The sequence below is a fragment of the Peromyscus californicus genome, unplaced genomic scaffold (assembly GCF_007827085.1).
Source record: "Peromyscus californicus insignis strain IS unplaced genomic scaffold, ASM782708v3 Scaffold_7__1_contigs__length_154581171, whole genome shotgun sequence".
Classification (NCBI taxonomy): domain Eukaryota; kingdom Metazoa; phylum Chordata; class Mammalia; order Rodentia; family Cricetidae; genus Peromyscus; species Peromyscus californicus.
In genome coordinates this window covers 19,860,779-19,882,717 of record NW_026294595.1, presented here as the reverse complement: position 1 = coordinate 19,882,717, position 21,939 = coordinate 19,860,779, and the positions used below count along the sequence as shown (strand labels likewise).

At 35.7% G+C, this 21,939-nt stretch overlaps 1 protein-coding gene across 5 annotated transcripts in view; it reads left to right on the top strand.

Annotated features, from left to right (window-relative positions):
* Lrp1b (LDL receptor related protein 1B) overlaps positions 1–21,939 on the top strand; it is a 1,950,932-nt gene that overhangs the window by 883,888 nt on the left and 1,045,105 nt on the right. For all 5 annotated transcript variants that reach the window (XM_052726598.1, XM_052726596.1, XM_052726595.1 and 2 more), the window contains exon 6: positions 9,723–9,980. In XM_052726598.1, coding sequence (XP_052582558.1) covers positions 9,723–9,980 — 258 coding nt within the window. The remainder of the gene's footprint in view (positions 1–9,722; positions 9,981–21,939) is intronic.

Below are 21,939 nucleotides of genomic sequence, written 5' to 3'. Positions count from 1 at the left end.
ACAGCAGGGTCCTGGAGGCAGGAGCTGATGCCCAGGCAGTGGAGGGGAGCTGCTTACTGGCTTGCTCCTTATGGCTTGCTCAGCCTGCTCTCTTATAGAACTCAAGACCATGTGCCCATGGATGGCACCACCCATCCTGGGCTAGGCAGGCTCTCTCTAACTATTCACTAACTGAGAAAATGCCTTACGGCTAGATCTAATGGAGACATTTCCTCCACTGTGGCTCCTTCCTCACTGATTACGCTAGATTGTGTCAAGTGGCCACACAAAACCAGCCAGCACAAAATCGTTATTGTTATTTTACTCTTCTCTCTCCTTCTTATTCTGCATGTGTTTCTCTTCCTTTCATAAATTAAAGCCCGCTTGACATTTTCCCCATTTTTCTCGACAAATACATTTGTATCCAGCTATTCCACTTTCTTTTACTCTTCTCCCCAAACCCATGTCTTCAATTTTGTTTAATGGGTCTATATGTCTGGTTTTTGTAACAGTAATATAATATATATAACATATACATATACAGTAATATATATAATTATAGTTATATATAGCAAACAATATTATATGTAATTATATATAAAATTTATATAATATATAATTACTATATAGAAAACAATATTTATATAATATAGTAATTATGACTTTGTAATATATCTTGAGGTCTGAAATAGTACTCCTTCAAGCATTGTTCTTTTTACTCAGGATCATTTTGGCTGTCTGGAGTCTTTTGTGATTCCATTTGAGAATTTTAGAACTTTTTTCCTGTGAATAATGAGATGGAGATTTTGATTGTGATTATCTTGACTGTATAAGGATATGATAAAATTATCATTTTCACACTATTAATTCTACCAAACCATAAACATGCAATGTCTGTTCATTTTCTAGTGTCTTTCTCTATCTCATTTTTCTAAAATTTAAGTTTTCATTGTAGAGATCTTCAACCTTCTAATTTTGTTCCTATGTGCTTTATTTTCTTTGATGCTATTTTGAATGAGATTTTCCATGTTCTCTTTCTTTGTGTTTGTTGATAGTGTGCCAAAAAGCTATCATACTTTCAAGTTGATATAGTATTCTGACACATTGTTAAAATTGTTGACTACTTCTAGAATTATTATGAGAGAATTTTTGGGATCCTGTATGTATAATATCGTGTCATCTGCAAGTAGTGATGCTCGTTTATTTCCTGGTCCTGTTTAACCGGAGTACTTTTGCTCATGGTTTCATTCTAAGGTGGTGCCTATCTTTAATGCTAAGATGTGTGTAACACAAATCTTAAAAGGTCTTATTAATAAAATCAAACCTAAGCCAGGTATTGGGGTGAATGCTGGAAGATCAGAGAAACAGAATAGGCCACAGCTTCCTCACCTCGCCAATTCCTCCGCTGATGCTGTTTCCTCAGACTGGATGCCTTTGAGTCCTCACCCGGAATGAATCTCAGCTGAACTGCTGCTAAAAGCCTAAAAACTTAACCAGCTCTAGTTCCCAGTCCTCATGCCTTATATACCTTTCTGCTTCCTGCCATCACTTCCTGGGATTGAAGGTGTGTGTCACCATGCCTGGCTGTTTCCAGTGTGGCTTTGAACTCACAGAGATCCGGATGGATCTTTGCCTTTGGAATGCTAGCATTAAAGGTGTGTGTGCCACCATTTTCTGGCCTCTATATCTAGTGGCTGTTCTGTTCTCTGACCCCAGATAAGTTTATTAGAGTGCACAATATATTGGGGTACACAATATCACCATAGATGTGTTTCTTGAAGACAACAGATAGGTGGATTTTGTTTCTTGATCCACTCAACAAGTCTGTATCTTTTGATTTGAGAATTGAGGTCAAATATTTAAACTGATTACTGAAAAGTATGTGTTGATTGCAGTCATTATGTTGTTGGTTTTTTGGTGGTGGTGTTTGTGTTCTCAGTAGTACTTTGTGTCTCAGTAATTATACCTTTATTTGTTTCTTTTTAGTCTCTTAGCTATTCTTAGTCTTCTCTTCAGTCTGAAATATTATTACTCTATTTTCTTTTGGTTTGGTTTGTTGGATATAATTTTAAGCTCTTTATATCATGGAAAGCTTATCTTTCCATTAACTATGGCATATAAGGTTTGTTCTTATTTATTAAAATTATTTTTTCGCCGGGCAGTGGTGGCACACGCCTTTAATCCCAGCACTCGGGAGGCAGAGCCAGGCGGATCTCTGTGAGTTTGAGGCCAGCCTGGACTACCAAGTGAGTCCCAGGAAAGGCGCAAAGCTACACAGAGAAACCCTATCTCGAAAAACCAAAAAAAAAATTTTTTTTCATATACTATGTTATGATCTTGTTTTCTTCCTCCTCTACCCCTCCCAGTTCCTCCCCAACTGCCTACATTCCCACACCCACCCTTCTTTCTTTAGAAAAGAAACCCACCACTTCATGCCTTCTTTCTCTCTCATTAGGAAAGGAGCAGTCAAGCAAAAATAAGTAAATAAACAAAAGTAAATAAAAATAAAATAAAAGACGTAAAAAATACACAACACAAGACACAAACACACAAACATGAAATTGGAAAACATAATATAGAATGAAAAGACCAGTAATACAAAAATTCTCAAAGAAAGCAATATGATATTTTTAAAAATTACAAAAATACCATTAAATTCATTTTATGTTGGCTATCTTCTGCTCCACTTGGGCCTTATGCTTAAGTGTGGTTAATATACCAAAGAGACTCTGTTGGAGAGAAATGTTTTCTTTTCTTTGAAAATGAATTACAATTGGAGATAGCTTTTTGTTTAGGGATGTGAGCCTATCTATGTCCACTTCCCCCTTTCAATGCTAAGACCCTATCTGGATTTCTACCTTGTATGTGTACAGACCATGTGTATGATATCACAGTCTCTGTGAATTCCTATATGTATTAACCCTGTTGTAACTGGAATGCACTCTTTCCTTGGTGTCTTCCATCCCTATGGCCTCTTACAGTCTGTCCCTCTCCTCTTCTACATAGCTCCCAATATCCTGAGAAAAGAAGTTTGATGAAGGCATACCATTTATGACCGAGTGTTCCAAAGTCTCTTATTCTCTGCATATTGTCCAGTTGTTGGTCTCTGTGTTAGATCCCATTTACTTTAAGAGGAAATTTTTCTGGTGGTGATTGAGTAAGCCACTGATCTTAGGTATAGCAGATGGAGTTAAGATTCATTTTTGTATCACCTTCCTTTAGCAGAACAATGGAATTTTATTTTTTCCTATGCCTATGGTGTATCTATCCTTAGAATCTTGGCCATCTGACCTGTGTCAGGCATAGGTTCCATCCATGGAATAGGTCTTGAATCCAGTCAGAGAGTGGTTGGTTACTCCCATAATATTTGTATCACCATATCATGCATGCAAGTCACTGTTATAGACAGCAGCACTTGTAGCTAGATTGGTGTTTGCCTTTCTCCTCTGGTAGCATTCAAAGAACCCTCCAGTTCTCAGAACACTAGACAATAGGAGTGAAGGCTCTACTTAGAAAGATAGCTTTGTTGGATACACCATTGTAAGTTGGAAGCTATAGTATGTTAGGACTTGAGGTACACTGCTCAAGTATATTCTGGATTTCAAATTTTCCATTGAGAAATCAGCTATTATTCTGGTGGATTTTCCTTTATATGTGACTTTTTCTTCTCTCTTGCAGCTTTCAATAATACTCTTTCCTTCTTCTGTACCAAATGTTTTAACTATGATATGTTGAGGAGAGTTTATTTTTTTTTCTTCCTGATCTTAAGCATTTGGTGTTCTGTGTACTTCTTATACCTGTATGGGTGTGTCTTTCCTTAGTTTGAGAAAGTTTTTTTCCATGATCTTGTTAAAAATCTGGCCTATTACAATGACCTAGAATCTTCTTCCTCATCTATGTCTATAATCTAAGGTTTTAAAAAAATTCTTTAAATTTTTTGTTCTCTTTCCTTATTTTCTCCATATTCTCTACTTTATTCTTCAACCCTGGTATTCTGTCTCCTGCTTGATTCCTTCTACTTGCAAGACTTTCCCTTGAGTTTTCAAGTTTCTGCACTGCCTTTGTCATTTGCATCAGCCTTATATTTGTATTTTCTTGGCTGTCACTCAGGTATTCGTTCTCTTAGAGTTCACTGACCTGTTTCTTTGTGTCTTTGTTAAATTCCTTAAATTTATTGATGAAGTTTATGATTGTTCCTTCAATATCTGAGACCTGTCATTTGTCTAAATCAGTGTTTATCAACCTATGGGTCATGACCCCTTTCACAGGTGTGGCCTAAGAACATCATAAAACAGATATTTACATTTAGATTCATAGTAATAACAAAATTACAATTATAAAGTAGCAATGGAAATAATTTTATAATTGGGGGTCACTACAACATGAGGAACTGAATTAAAGGGTCACAGTATTAGGAATGTTGAGACCCATTGCTCTATGACAAGAGACAGATAACTGCTCCTGGAGTCACTCCAACCATAAAATTATTAGGAAGCATTAGGAAGGTTGAGAACCACTGGTCTAGGTAATTCTCGCTAGCAAGCATTTCTACAGGACCAGCTAGATCCTGGTGGAAAATACATCTCTAATTACTTTATCAATTTTATAATTCTCACCACCATCTCTTTGCAAAATTCCCACATAAGCCTTGGATCCATCTATCTTATTATCAACATTGTTGAAATCATCACATTTTTGCACATCTACTAAGTAATCTATTTCATTCTACAGACCTTTATTTAAATCACTTATCAGCACTTCCTCCCTCTATTCTTATTGCCCAATTTCCAATGTTGAAAACTGAATTTCCATTTCAATAGTCCATATATATTCAACATTTTCACAATTTACATTCTATTACTAAATTGATATTAACATTAATATTTACATAACATGCAGAATTTAGGACACAGTAAGATTCCAAAGGTGTTGTTTTGGTAATTTCTGAAAATTCTCTGGCTTTTGTTTCTCTAGTGATCAGTGCTTTGTGTAGTGCATATGCTACATGTAACTCTTCCTGCTGTCCTCACAGGAACAAGTATCCCCCTAGCTCAACTGTTTTCCAATTCATTCCAGGGAATATATATGTATAAAGAACAATTATGTTTTCCCTTACCATCTGACCTGAATTATAGTGGTTCACTTGAAAAGTAAAAGTAAAACCATTAATTTTGGAGGTACAGTGTGTATTTATTCATTTTCCTGAATTCTACTAAAACACAGCTATACTGCATACTATTTCTGACTTTGTCTTATTAAAACACAGTTTTGATCACATTATAACCTGCATCTAATTAACACTGGCTTCCCACTGAATCTCAAATTAAAACTGTCCATCATCCTACCATTCAATAAGTCATACTACATTCTCAATGTTATTTTATAAGTTTCTAAAAAATATATGATTTTGAATCCAATTCTTCTACATTGGCTATATGATCTTAAGTAATTTATATAACATCTCAACATTTTCATTTCTTAATATGCATTATGTGGATAATATTAGTATCTAACTCATAGTCATTAATATGAACATTGCTAAAAAAAAATAGGTACATGTATTACCTTGTCTCATTCCTGAAATATCCTCTTCAGTGTCAGCTCTTCCATCTATCATTGTGAAGTTCTTCAGTCAGTCATGGGTTGCCTTCAGAAAACTAAAAGACTGCAGTCATTATCTCTCCAATGTATGTTCCTCATTCATCTACTCTTTTCTTATAGCTCTTTCTTCTAAAATAAGTCTGTTTTCTTTATTCATGCATATCAAATTCTTGCATTTCAGTTAACCCAGGAATAACATAAAATGCCATCAATATTTGTGTATTTTAAAACTAATTTAAAAGAAGTATTAACATTTTTAGCATCCATAACACTAGACATCTTTTATAAAAAGTAAAAACCTCATTTTAAAGCATAGATATTTGAGGACATACCTTAATCTGTCTAACAGTTAGATCTTTCTGCTAGACTGATGCCTTCTATTGTATTTGAATACTTAATAACTATAAACACTAAATAAATTTATTAACCAAAGAAAGCATATTTACACAGAGATCAGTTTAGAATAATTGTATTGTAAAAGCAAAAAATAAAGCAAAATAGAGTATAATTTAGATAAATAATATAACGCTTCTTGCTCAGCCCAATATTGCTTTTATTGGATTTTCTTCACTTAATTTTTGTGGAATTCTAAGTTTGTAAATGAATAGTAATATATCATTATTATTTACTTCAGCAACAATTAAACTGAGGGGGAAAAGAGAGATTAATTTACTTTAGGAAGGAAAAACTATCACCATATATTTTCGCTTTTGTGGGGCAGAAGGCAGTGCTGGAGGTCAGACTCAGAGTGTCAACAATGCTTTCAAACTGTTCTGCTCCTGAGCCAGGCTCCCAGTCCAACCCCATTTCCTTTCTACTTTGGTGGCATTACTTTCCTGAAAGTGTTTGACAGTCCAGTGCAGAGGCTGAATCAATCTGACTTCCTTCTCTAAGGAGGAGTGTTGATGACTGGTGCTTTCTTGAGTTTCAATCTCCTCTGTGTGAAAGGTTAATGTTTATTACATCTCACTAAAGTTTGATTTGGGTATCTCTGTGATGGAATTCATCAAAAGTGTTTTCCTACTGCTCCTTTGAGAAAACTTTCAATTGACTCTAAGAATGACACAGAGTAATAGCATCCCATTATTCTGGGCAGCCTTTCATCTTCATTAGTGAAGCTCTTCAGTTAGCTTTGGAGATCAGGGAAAGTGCAAGCAGACACATGTAGTAGTCTTTACAGGTCAGTACTGGCTTATGTCATTAAGTCAACCTGAGTTCTATCCTTAGATCCCACTGATATTCAGCATTCCTGTATTTCAGGGGTATTTCTCATATGCCAGATATTATATTCATCTGTCCAAAGGAGGCAGTTAATAGTTAGCAGGATATACAGATATATAAAGCATTTCATAATTAACATTCTAAGTATCCTTCCTCCAGTATGCCATTTGTATTTTTAAGACCAAACTATTCAAACCATTTCACTGTCTTTTTGGTGTTTTCTATTATCTTGGAAAAACGTTTTATAATTTGTGATATGCATTTTTAATTAAAATAATCAGTCTCCTGGTTAATTTAAAAATCAGCTACAAAAATTAAGTATATATGTCAAATAAGTGTTCCTATATTGACAAACCTCAGGGGACTCTCATCTTTCCTTCACATTTCCAGCTAGCTAAGAAGAGACTGTCAAAACCTAAGATTTGCATAAATCTTTGCGGTAAAGAAGCTTTCCAGACAAGCTCATTTTGAGTGTGAGGCAAATTCTCTAAGTTCATTTCAAATGTCACAGGAAGACAATAAGCACTGACATTACTGTGAGCATATCTTTGTAAATCTGGTAATAAGGACATCTCAGACTCTCTAAACTCTGAATCTGTAATCTTACAGGTTTCTCTGATTCCAAGGTCACATAGAAAAGAATCAATCCAAGAGTATTAAAGAACAACTTTACAGGATTCTGAACGTCAAGGGCAAGTGTAACATAGTCTCAATGTTGAATTATAAGATTTTCAGAGAAACCCAATGACTAACAGGGCTCATATAGGTTCTGTAGACAGGGTTATACTAAAGACACATGCTGTACCACTTGCCTTAGGTTCCTGGGAGATTTCTTTGTTGTAGAAATTATCTCGGCATTTTGAGGCTTCCTATATGTTGGTTTATACTCAAGCATTTCATATAGTCTGTGTTGGGCTATTTAGTTTTATAGTGTTGCTGGGCATTTTGTTATTTCCTTTGCAATGTTTTTTTTTTAATTTCATTATGTCAATGTTTAGAGTCTTTTCAAATATAAAACTAAGTCTATGGCTTTACAGAGGTAGTTTCTTAGGAAAAAGGATATCAGTACTCATGAAATGCATTGGACTGAATTCTGGGCTTGATCTTTCTAACACTGTGAGAAAGGACACAAGCTTCATGAGAGAGAACTTCTACCTGGAGGACCTGATTTCCCTATGATCACCGTTAATAATGAGGACCACTAAATAATACTGATTGGAAGTTTAGATTTGTATAATTGCATGGATTAACATATGATGGAAGCATATTTTTCATACTTCACATTGCTCAGAATGATTACTTAGTGTTTGTGACTGTTTTAATATTCAGTATTTTTCTAGATTCCTTTCATAAACTAAAATGTACTTATATGTTCTATATGTTTCCTTTTAAGATTCACAGAATGTTTCTAAAGTATCATACAGTATAAAAATTCCATTATGTTTGTTTATCTGAGCACTGTATTATTCAGCCTTCTTCCTGGATGCTAGAAAGGGAACAAGTAAAGCACATAAATAAGTAAATAGGAAAATACATATCCTGCAGGAGTGATAAAAAAAGAAGCATTTTATGAAAAGGAACGGAGGAGGATACTTGCAACTTTTCAAGATGTAACAAAAATCCTACTCAGAAAAATGACTTCTAAATAGTTGCCATAATGAAGTAAGAGAGCCAGCCAATGTGTAAGAAATAAATGCTATTCAAGGAAGGGGTCTGTGTCATGCAGTCTCCCTTACTTATACAAGGAACACCACAGAATGACCTTTCTAGAACATGATGACAAAGAACAATAGTAATGGGGACATGAGGGAAAAGATATAATAAGAAGACATCTCAGGAAAGCTCTCAAGACCTGTTTCTGGTCATGATTTTGTTTTGTGTGGAGTGAGCTTTGTGGGGACCAAACAGAAATTGGTATTATCTACACTGTGTTTTGCTGGCATAACTATGGCTGGCGTGATGGAACACAGTAAGCAGAGGCACAAATAGGAGGGAAAGCAGCTGAAAGGCCACTGGAATAAGTCAGGAGATAGATGCTGGCAGCTTGATGCAGGATGTGGTGGTCAAGGCTAATGTTAAGCTGGGTATTCACTTTCTCATGGATTTGACATCAGAACAAAAAAGATTTAGTAATACATTGCCTAGGGCTCACAAAAGAGCTGAAATGAAAATTCTGTATTCTCTATGCCTTAACTAACAAAACTAGTGTGGTCATGTAACCAAGCTCTGGAAACGCTAGTTTTCATATGGAGTTTATTACTACCTTTGAATGTCATTACAAGTCTGGACAATTTCAGTATGTCCATCAAAAGCACATCAATCCTATCATCACCAAAACTGTATTGCCTAAAAGCATGGTCTTGAACAAGTTTGTTTTGCATCTAGAATTGATTGTTTGGCTCTTTGGTCAGTCTGGAACCACAGAGGTCAAGGTTACAAATTCAAGTTGCTAGGAGCCTGAGTTTTCTGTGTTCCACTCCAGAGAGTCTATTTCTGACCTTTTATATTCACTTCCAAATGCATGCCCTTGCTAACAAGAGAAGTTCAGAAACTATATCATGGGGTCATCCAGATACATCGTTGTTGCTAAAAACAAAACAAAACTCACATAGCAAAGCACTTCCTTTATTTACCGTTAATGAAAGTAAACAAGATTGCTTTCACATTAAGACCACACATTATGACTTAGGGAATAATGGAAGCAAGTGCTCAGACAAGTACATTTTCCCAGAGAGTGAAATGACTCATGCAGTGAGGCATGTGTATAATTTATTGAAAAGGGTTTCATGTAAGCATTCTTTCTATTCCAGTGATATTTTACAAGTACAAGAGTAACTTTTAGTTGATAATGCACCACTGGGGGGAGGGAGACGAAATCAGTCACCTCTTCCTTAACACATGTGTTCTGTATTTTATTTCAGAACCTACAGATAGACCACCAATGCTACTGATTGCAAGTCCTGAAACAATTGAGGTCTTCTACATTAATGGAAGTAAAATGACAACTCTAAGCACAGACAACAGAAATGAAATTCATACTCTAGATTTTATTTATAATGAAGAAATGATTTGCTGGATTGAATCAAGGGAATCTTCAAATCAACTCAAATGTGGCCAGATGACAAAATCAGGAAGATTAACAGATCGAAGAATAATTAACATTCTTCAATCCTTCCACAGTAAGTCTTTCAATTTTGTTCATGACCCTTCAATAATTTCCTTTACAGACAAACACATAGAATTCTTATGTCTCTACCTATCCTAGCTTGAAGTGCTGCATATGTGAATCTGAGTGTACAGGGTATATGCTTGCATGTGCTCACAAGTACACAAATACAGGTTCAGTAGCTCTTTGTCCATAAGTACAAATTGCAGTGTTTCCTGTAATATTTCTTTAGTGATGCCTGGAGGGTCATCTTGCTTATAATTGACATTTTTCACTGAGATATAGTTCACAATGTGACTGCAAAAATAGAATTTCAATAAAAGCAGAAAACAAGAAACTTAATTTGATAATTGTCAGTTAATTGGCTGTAGTATTTATTTCAAGTGCATTGAAAACTATTAGGTTTATGCCAATAGGTAGAAAATATCTGTGTTGAATTTAATTAAAGCAAATCAGTATTTTTTATTTATTAAAAATTGATTATTGATTTTTGATTTTGACTTTTCTTGACTAATAATCACTCTTCTCTTTGTGAATAGTCCTACAAACTGAAGTCATGTGGTTACACAAATATACACAGTCCATACACTGTATCTCTTCCCCAAATTCCACATGGGTGTAAAATGTATTTACATATGCCAGGATTGCCTTGCATGAGAATTTTAAAATTAATCCAGTTATTTTATCATCTACAGAAAATGGTGACCTCATAAAACATAAATAAAAATATATGCATTCAGGAAGAAAAATCTAGGGGGAAATAAATTCAATTTGCTGCTGAAAAACAATGATTTGGACAGCCAACAACAAAAATGGAATTCCAAGCATATTTCACACATGGATTCAGACAGGAACTGAATTTGAACCAAGGAACTAGCTTTTTGCCATATTTTGATAACTACATTTAATACCAATGTATTTGTCTCCAGAAATAGCATAAAGAGTAGTCAAATAACCAGGAGATTTCATAGCCATGCAAGGTTGCCCCCAACCTTACATCAGCACTCTTTTCCCTACATTTAACATTTCCTAAACATATTGATCTCTTATTTGATAACTATCAACTAAAACATTGTTTTATAGACCCAAGGAACATAAAAGAATTGCACATCATAATGGTAAACATGCCTTTGTAACTTACTATATTTGATTTATTAAATAAATCAAAATATCTACCCAAATGAAGATTACTTTTGTTAGGCCATTCATGAAATACTGACTAGCATATTAATTTTGAACTGAACAAAAGAAGCGCACTCTAATTATTTTATTTATTATAAGTAATTTTTTATGAAGTTCAGTTTAAGTCATGTAATTAGAGAGTCACTTTTAATTTTAAAGAAGTGTTTCAGTTTGAAGAAGTCATGTAATGATAGGGTGAACAGAAATGTGGGCAAGGTTAGCTGGCCTGTCTCATGATTGTAAGTTGTGCATTTTAGCAGCTTGTCATAACACAGCTGCCATCAAATATTATGTATTCCTCATTTACCATGACAATTCGTGAGTTGATAATAAAGTTTGAATATTCCATGCATGTATAATTATGTAAAATCTCTGTCACACCATATAAGTTAAAATAATGAACTGGTGGAAGTCTGGTTAAATGTATGCCACCATTGATTCTTCCAGAGATTGTTTTTGCAATTTTTTCAACCATTATTTTTTAGGTGCCTTTTATTTGAACTTATTTAGAACACTTTCTTTTTAGAAAACACTTTTAAGAATTTATTTAGAAGGGTTCTGTGTAAAGAAAAGAATCAACCAACATAGATCAAAATGACTTGTGCTGCAAACTTGTATGACTGTGGTGGGCACTGCTATAGCTTTCAAGTCATTACAGATTTAATCTTTGCATATACAACTCATCTTCAATTTAACAGGAGAGATAGGTCCTTTCTGGCTTATAATAGATAAATTTTTAACTGAGAACATAAAAGTGTTACATAAAATTAAAACAGACTTAGGAATCTACACCCCATGTTTGTTTTCTGGTTTGTTTCTTTTTATGCTACAAAAAAATGAATGTATCACAAATACAGATATTAACATTTTATTGATCACTCTAAAATGTTATCTGTGGAATGGGAATCTTTGTTTATACAACTTTTTACAGATTGAGAATTTAGGAAGTTGGATAATACCATATAGAAAGTATAGACCGCTAGCTTGGATTTAAATTAGATTTCATAGCTTTTCCAAATATGTCTTTCGGTCTGCATCTTAATCTTCCATACTAACAGACCAAATGATTAGACTCCTAATACTAGTTTCAGAAAGTCAACATCTTTGAAGGTTGGAAAAGACATGGAAATAATGACTTACAAAGACTTGTGTTGTTTAAAAATTCCTACATTTGCTTCTTGTGTAGTTCCCATAAGAGTGTTTCCTCTTAACACTTAGAACACACTTAAAACAATATTGTAGAATAATGAAAAGAGCAGAAAATAATGTGCTTAAGAAATCATATTAATTAAGGAACACTGGAGAAAATGATAGAGTACACTTTTACTGAATGTTATTTTTTCTTTTTATGATACCTTATGTTTCATATTTAACATTTTATTCTCTAAAGCATAGACTTGGAAGATTTTTTATAATTAACTAATTTCCAAATAAACTTGATTTCAACAAAGTGTTTTAACAAAACACATTTGTGGCAGCTAATTATTTTCTAAAACTTTTTTTAGAGAGTACTCTGGTAGGAACAGATACCAAAATCAAACAAGCTAGTGATCCCATCAGATACTATGTTCAGAAGTGAATGTAGTAGGAAGGGAGAGTTTTAATTTATCTTATTGTTAAAGATATATTATCATAGATACTTTCATTCCATTGTTATATGTGATTCTCAAATATTCTGAATACTCTCCCAGTCTCTTGGCCTGTCCTAGCATGGACTTGGCTTTTTCTCAGGATCCATTCTTGGTCTGAGCTCCAGTCCAGCAGAATGCCTAGCTAAAGACTGTCTTGCCGGTGCTTCCTGGACTTCGGCTTCTGAATTAGCTCCACGCTGCTTTTATCTTCTCTCTAAGCCCATTTTCGTAGCAAAATTTAGCTCTTCTTCCATTTGAAGATCTGTCTACACCTAGTAAATCAGATCTCGGATGGATTTTTCTTTGGTTTTAACAGCTGATTTTTGTCTTTATCATAATTCTTTTTCTGTAATTCTGATCCATAATCCTTAGGGAAAAAGTTTGCCAACTACCCTATTTTGTTCATTTGCAATCACCAGATATTGGTACTGTTGATTGTACTGAGAGATGGATCCAACATCTTAAAATACATGTTTTCTACCACTAAGCTATATCTCAATCACACACACACACACACACACACACACACACACACACACACACACACACACACACACACCTTATGAGTAGTTGGGACTAAAGGTGTGTACCACCAAGCCATATTAAATTGTTTCAATTTGCTTTCACACTGTTACTAATGAAGTAGTTAATTCCAATAGAGACTTGAGTGTCTGTTTTGTTCTTTAAAATTCTGTTGAACTGATTATGATATCTTATCATTTAAAACAAAATAATATAGTAGCCTCTCCTTTCTCTTACGAGGTCAAACAAGGCTTTACCTTCTGCCTTCTCTGTGGGCAGGTGCCCTGCCCTGCTTCTCTATCCCACGCAAATCCTGTGTTGTACAGGGGAGGAGGGCTTGCATTCCTCTGATGAAGTTTAATCTTTCATTTTATTCTTTATGACATCATATTCTTTCTGAGCATATTCCAGTTTAGCAGCCTATGCTAAAGCTGGAATTTATGCTTTTCTTCTTCATCAGAGATGAAATGCATGTAACAATTAGTTCAGAATCTAACATTCTGGTGGAACATGTTAAGAGATCCAGGAACTTCTAGTAAAAGAGACTTGGGGAAATGCCGGTGATGACCATCCTTTCATATATGCTCATAGGATTTTTCAAAAACAGTATTTTCTCTTTGGTTGTTCATGTCTTCCCTCAGGCAATTCCCAGAAGATGTTTGGCTTTTATCTTTTCAGAATTTAGAATGTTTTTTATTAGACTATCTTGTGAGTAATTTTTACATGAGTAGGGTCAAATAAGTACTTTTTTATTTTCCTGGCCAGAGAGCATCTTGTGCAGGAGTGTTACAGCTCTATTCCCACATTGTCCATTGATAAACTTCTCTTTAGTGAGGAAATACATGATATATTAAGCACTTGATATTTTTAAGTTTTTTATTTTCTATTTAGCACATTTACATAGAATCATTAAAAGTAAATTTGTTTTTGTCTGAGACAAGAATTACCATTGGTATGTGTTTAAAGCTAACTAACACACTGCATTCGTGCAGGGATTTGGTGTGTCAGGGAGGAGAATAGACCGTTACTGGGATTTTTCTTTTAAACTGGCCAAAGATGCTGATTTGAGAACGTATTTCCAGAGAATTTTAAGATACTTTTCTTGATAATATATTTGCACTATCTTCTTTAACTTTTACAATAATATTAGAAAAACTGACTTTGACTCATCCTGGGTAGCATTTGGTACAGAGCCATGGAAGGTCTTCCTAGGTGCCTAGATAGAAAGGAAAGTAAACGAAAGCAAAACAAAACGTGTTCACACTCTGCTTTTCTGTACATTTATCCTTCCTGATGGATCACCTCTGTGGTTGTCAGGCATAAAGATTGTGACTATCGCCGGTCGGTGGTGGCGCGTGCCTTTAATCCTAGCACTCAAGAAGCAGAGCCAGGCAGATCTCTGTGAGTTTGAGGCCAGCCTGGTCTACAGAACAAGATCCAGGACAGGCACCAAAACTACACAGAGAAACCCTGTCTCAAAAAAAAAGACAAAAAAAAAAATAGATTGTGACTATCTCACTGCTATTTGTCAGCAAGCAAGCAACTTGAAGAACCAGAAACTGAGGACACGCCAGACTTCAATGTTTATAGTCAGTTTTTCTCTGCATTTGCTAAGCTATTTTGGACACAAAATACAAAAATGCACACACATTCAAATTGTACTTGATGCTGTATAAGTCTGTTAAATTCCAATTACTAATTTTTTCATCTAGATTCATACATCTGTTGTTTCATAAGCTTTTTAATAAGCATTGGGTTTCACAATGAGTGTTGTTCAAATCCATCATGTACTATGACTGTATTCCCTGCTCTTTACCCTCCCCTTCCTGCCATGCCCTTTGCTGGTCCTCAGTTCAATTTCTAGAATTCCCACTATTACCAAAGGCTGTATATATGGTGTTTATAGAGAATATGTATAATGTGGTGTAATATATTTATATACTGCATATATTAATGTCCTAAATAACTCTGCTTTAGGTTATCTGCAGGGTCAAATATTTGCAATATACATAATTCATTTATAGCATCACAAGGGAACTTGAAAAATAAATAAACATTAACAAAAATGTAAATAAATTCTTTTTTTGTTTTTTTATTTTATAATTTAATTTAATTTTACATATCAGCCACAGATTCCCTTGTTCTCCCCCCTCCAGCCCCCACCACCACCTTCCCCCCAGCCCACCCCCCATTCCCATCTCCTCCATGGCAAAGACTCCCCTGAGGATTGAGTTCAACTTGGTAGATTCAGTCCAGGCAGGTCCAGTCCCCTCCTCCCAGCCTGAGCCAAGTGTCCCTGTATAAGCCCCAGGTTCCAAACAGCCAGCACATGCACTGAGGACAGGTCCTGGTCCCACTACCCAGATGCCTCCCAAACAGATCAAGCTAATCAACTATCTCAATGATCCAGAGGGCCTGATCCAGTTGGGGGCTCCTCAGCTACTGGTTCATAGTTCATGTGTTTCCATTCGTTTGGCTATTTGTCCCTGTGCTTTTTCCAACCTTGGTCTCAATAATTCTCACTCATACATACCCTCCTCTTTCTCGCCAATTGGACTCCTGGAGCTCCACCTGGGGCCTGGCCATGGATCTCTGCATCCAGTTCCCTCAGTCATTGGATGAGGTTTCTAGCATGACAATTAGGGGATTTGGCCATCCTATCACCAGAGTAGGTCAGTTCAGGCTGTCTCTCGACCATTACCAGTAGTATATTGTGGAGGTATCTTTGTAGATTTCTGTGGACCTCTCTAGCACTTTGCTTCTTCCTATTCTCACGTGGTCTTCATTTATCATGGTCTCCTATTCCTTGTTCTCCCTCTCTGTTCTTGATCCAGCTGGGATCTCTCACTCCCCTAAGCTCTCATTCCCTCGACCCTTGCCCTTCACTACCCCCACTCATGTCCAGGTTGTTCATGTAGATCTCATCCATTTCTCTGTCATTGGGTGATCCCTGTGTCTTTCTTGGGGTCCTGTTTTCTAGGTAGCCTCCCTGGACTTGTGAGTAGCAGTCTAGTCATCTTTGTTTTACATCTAGTATCCTGCTATGAGTGAGTACATACCATGTTTGTCTTTCTGAGTCTGGGTTACCTCACTCAGGATGATTTTTTCTAGATCCATCCATTTGCCTGCAAACTTCATGATGTCATTGTTTTTCTCTGCTGAGTAGTATTCCATTGTGTATATGTACCACATTTTCTTAGTCCATTCTTCAGTTGAGTGGCATCTAGATTGTTTCCAGGTTCTGGCTATTATGAATAATGCCGCTATGAACATAGTTGAGCATGTGTCTTTGTGGTATGATTGAGCATTCCTTGGGTATATGCCCAGGAATGTTATAGCTGGATCTTGGGGGAGATTGATTCCCAATTTTCTAAGAAAACACCATATTGATTTCCAAAGTGGTTATACAAGCTTGCATTCCCACCAGCAGTGGAGGAGAGTTCCCCTAGCTCCACATCCTCTCCAGCATAAGGTGTCTTCAGTGTTTTTGATCTTAGCCATTCTGACAGGTGTAAAGTGGTATCTCAGAGTTATTTTGATTTGCATTTCCCTGATGATTAGGGATGTTGAGCAATTCCTTAAATGTCTTTCAGCCATTTGAGTTTCCTCTGTTGAGAATTCTCTGTTTAGTTCTATAGCCCATTTCTTAATTGGACTGTTGGGCATTTTGATATCTAATTTCTTGATTTCTTTATAAAATAAATTCTTAAATGACAAAATTCTTGAAAACTGTTAGATGATTTCTGTAGATTATATTTTTTTTCTTCAAGAGAATGATTTATCTATCAAATGCTTTAAAATTGTTGCCAGGTTATCTAGAAGTCCGTATTTTTTCAATTTTTTATTATTTTATTTTATTATTTAAAATAATTTTAAATTTAAATATAATTTAATCATATTCTTTCCTTTCCTTAAGTCCTTCCAGATCCTCCTCTTCTCTCTATCCACCCAACTTCAAATTCTTTCTCAAAAACAAACAAAAGCCCAATTCAATAATAAAACACACAAAACCTAGGAAACAAAATACATCAACACCAAAAAATAACTAAAAAAAAAAAAGAAAAAAAAACAAACCCTAAAAACAAAAAACAAAAAAAACAGTTTTCAAACAAGTAAAAGCACAAAAAATAACTGTGGAGTCCATCATTTGTTGGTCAACTACCTCTGAACTTGAGATCTTCCCTGGAGTGGTTTGTATCTCCAGTGTCATTCCATTGGAGAACATTGATTTTCCCTCCTCCAGAAGGTAAAAAATACAGCTTAGCTGTAAACTTTTACCCTCATCACTAGGTTTTCATTCATTCCTCCATTCATTCATTTTTTTAAAATACAACAAAAAAAAATAATACTATAAAAAAAAGAAACTATCACGTAGAAGTTAGACAATTCAAGCCAACAGAAGGAAAAGAGCCCAAGAGAAGGCACGAGAGTCAGAGACCTATTCATTCCCACACTCAGGGATTGTGGGAATTCTACAGCCACCAAAACAAATGAACTGGAAGTCTTAACATCAACACAGAGGACCTGGTGCAGACATTTGCAAGCCTGATGGTTGAACAAGGCACTGATCTATGAGTATAGCAGAATATCATTAGGATATACTCCATCATTATATATTTTTTCTTTTCTTTTAAATCAGGATTATTTGGCTCTTCCCTAGGTGCCTGGGATATCTCAGGTCCTTGGTAACTCAAGCAGTATCAGTTATGGGTTTCTTCTTGTGGAGTGGGCCTTAAGTCAGATCAGTTATCAATTGATTACTTTCACAAGTGACTCCATTGCCCTGCAGGCAATACACCACTTCAGATCAAGAGTGTTTGGCTGGTTTGTTGTTCACATTTCTCCTTTGACAGCATGCAGAGTTCCTTCCCATACCAAAGACACTGAAACACTAAGCTGAAGGCTTTATGTAGCCACCAGCTCTACATCTCCATATTCAATTAGTTGTAGGTGTTACCTTTAATAAGTGGGCTTTGCTGTCAGCTGGTGGAGGGTCTTGCTGTCAGTTGGCGGAGAGCAACCTATAGTGTTGGCAGCAGCATGGGATATTTGAGGATTCCTGTGAAGGCCCTTTGGCCAACTCAACTACATTTAACCCATACCTGGTACTGGAAACTTCATTTAGTAACAAGACAGGCCAGTTGAGACTTTGCATCCCCCAATATTTGGCAATTTTATTTAGATTGCCTTCATATATGTATGTGTTTTAGGAAATTTCTACTGTATGTGGTTTTCATACTACTCCTCAAATGAACCTTAATTTTAGCTGTCTTTTCCCATACGCTCTCCCACTACGTACTATACCCTCTCCCCTCCTCACTTGGTCCTCCCATTCCAGACTCTCCCAGTACATCCATTTTAGTGGAATTGCTTTGATTTCTCTCCATTTAATTTGATGTTTCCTATGTGCTTGCTGTAAATAACCTTTATAATTTGAGATATGTCCCTTGTATCCCTAATCTCTCCAGGACTTATTCATGAAGAGGTGTTGGATTTTGTCAAAGGGGCAAAGGACTTTCCTGCATCTAATGAGATTATCATGTAATTTTTGTCTTTTGGTTTGTTTATATGATGGATTATATTTATTTATTTTCATATACTGAACCATCTCTGTATCTCAGGGTTGAAGCTTACTTGGTAATGGTAAATGATCCTTTTGATATATTTGGTTTCAGTTTTCAAGTATTTTATTATTGAGTATTTTTGTATCTATGTTCATAAGGTAAATTGGTCTTTGATTCTCTTTCTTTGACAAGTCTTTATGTGGTTTGGGTATTAGGGTAACTGTGGCCTCATAAAATGAACTAGGCAATGTTCCTTCTGCTTCTATTTTGTGGAATACTTTGAGGAATATTGGCATTATCTCTTCTTTGAAAGTATGGTAGAATTCTGTACTAAAACCTTCTGGCTCTGGGATTTTTTTCAGTTGCAGATCTAGGTATGAGACTGGGGGTTTGATTTGGAACAGCCGAAAGAAAGGTAAAAGTCCTCCATTAGCTTACCTATTTCCATGGACAGAGTATGAAAATAATGTTTTAAAGGCCTTGCAGCACCTTTAGAGTTTGATTCTATCATCGACTTCTCCACCACTACCACATTTGTGGATAATTCCATGAAATGTGTACATACATGGGCATTTATGAAATTTCTGTAAGTAATGCTTTCCTGCCTTTCTTTCTGAATAATTCAGCATTCACATTTTGCACAGAGGTTTCAAAGACCATAGTTCAGAATGTTGAAGCCAGTACCTTTGTAGGTATCTAGAGTAATCAAAACTGTGATCAAGATTTGAATACTTTGAAACTGATTTAGGAAATGACTGTGTCTGAAGTATGTTTTGTAGTAGAGAATAGCACATAATACAGTCTGGAGCTAATTTAGACATGTAGTGGGTATTGAGCAGGTTTTAGTTAAGTGTTAGAAGATTCCACAGCAGCAGAACTTCTGGACAAGAGGACAGCAAAATGATGGCATTGTTGTGTAGTATAGCATTGTATTTTGTACTCATTCATAAGTTAATCAGGTGTCAAAATGTAGGATTTTATAGGGAAACACTATTATTTCTCTAAGTTCCTCATAAAACTTAGAAATCTTACATTTTAGTCCTGTACAAGTTTGACTGCTTTCATTTTATGTTTTTAAAAATTTAGAAATGGTGTTTCAGAACTTCATATATGAGTGCTGCATTACATAATTCCCCTCTCCTTCACTCAGTTCCTCCTGTATGTCCCCTGACTCCTTTTCAAATCCGTGGCATATTATTCTTCATGATTTTTATATATAAACACACACACACACACACACACACACACACACACACACACACACACACACACACACAAGTTCTTTTTGTCTTGCTTATGTGAGTTCAGAGCTGACATCTTGAGACTTGGATGATTCATCAGGGGCTCCTCCCTGAAGTAGACTGCTTTTCCTTCCCTTAGCAACCACCAATTAATAAACTGCCTGTAAACTTCTTCTGGAGTAAAGCCTTTTGAAAATTCCCCAACCCACATTGCCATATCAATTTTATTTTTAGAGATGGTTTATGCTGTATTGTTCCAGCTTTGGAATATCTAGTGACAAATTAATCAATTGGCATTCTGGCTGATAGTCTCCCGAGAGTGTGATAAGCATGAAATAACCTCTCAAACATGATAATACATTAGTGAACAATGCACATAGAACTCTTCATATCGAAAACTTGTTAATTGTGTTTTGAATCTGTGAACACATCTCTTATGTACAACAATTATTTTAATTTTGTTCTTGCTTTATTTGTCCTTATTGTTTTAATGATTTTATGGTTTGAATGTGAAGTATCTCACAGCATCATGTATTAGGATATTAGGTCTCCTGCTGGTTGGTGCAATATTTAGAGATTGAGGAAACTTAAATAGGTGGTGTAGGAATTTAGCATGGCCTTGCTCAAGGCTAAATCTGTCCCAGCTTCCTGATCCACTGAGGTAGAATGACCTAAACCGTGAGCTCCTGCTGCCATGGACTAAATACCTGGTACCATGCTTTCCCCAACAAGCTAACTATATTCCCTTAAACTATTAACCAAAAGGAACTTCTCCATTAAATTTATTCTGTTGTGTATTTGGTCACAGTGACAAGAAAAAGTAACTGTTAAAGAAAATTAGTGCTTACAGGTGATGACATTGCACTGATAAGCATGACTATGTGGGTCATAGGATATGAAAAATGAATTGTTAGAAGAAAGTCTAAAAGTCCAAGTGGGATACTAGAGAAGTCTCAGGATACTATAAACAGTTTAATGAGCCATTCTGGTGGAGGTGTAGAAGATCAGAATGCTAGCAGAAATGCAGTCAGTTAAAAAAAAATATTCTGAAGGCTTCAGAAGGAACTGATTAAATACTTATTGCACATATACAAATTATTCTTAAACAATAGCTTAAAATAAAGAGATAAAATACATTAATCTATACATTAAAATAATGTATTTTCCAGAGGATCATACAGTTTATCAAGTAGGCATTATAATTTGTATTAAGTACTTTGTACTTTTACCTGATAGAGGGAACGTATGGGAAGAAAGGATCTTTTGGATTCATGGCTCATGGGGATGTAATCTGTCAGGGCCAGGAAGGGATGGCAGCTGGAGCTTTGTGTGTCTCTGCAGAAGCTTACACTGGAGCCTGGTATACCTCAGTGAGGCAGGAAGCCACAGAGAGCCAAGGTCAGAAGCAGGCAATCTGTAACTGTCTACCCCATCTCTCCATGACCCACTTTCTCCAGTGCAGTCAGCTGTGGACAGACTCTTCACACACATGAATTTGGAGGGATATTTTACATTGAAGCTATGTTATTCCTTCCCTGGTCCACATAACTTGTAGTTATCTCATAATGCAAAATATAATCACTCCTATTATAAATGTCCCCATATTCTTAACAATCAAAACACTTTCCAAAAGTTCAAAATCTTTTCTGATATACATGTGACTCTCTTAACTGTGAGTTCCTTATCAAAATGAGTTTTATAGTCCCAAATGCACAATGTCACAGAATAAATACCCCCATTCAATAAACTCCTCCGTCCAACAGGAAGGAATAAGAGAACAAGGAAAGTAAGACTGAAACCAGCCACAAATAAAGACTGTGTCTAACATTCAG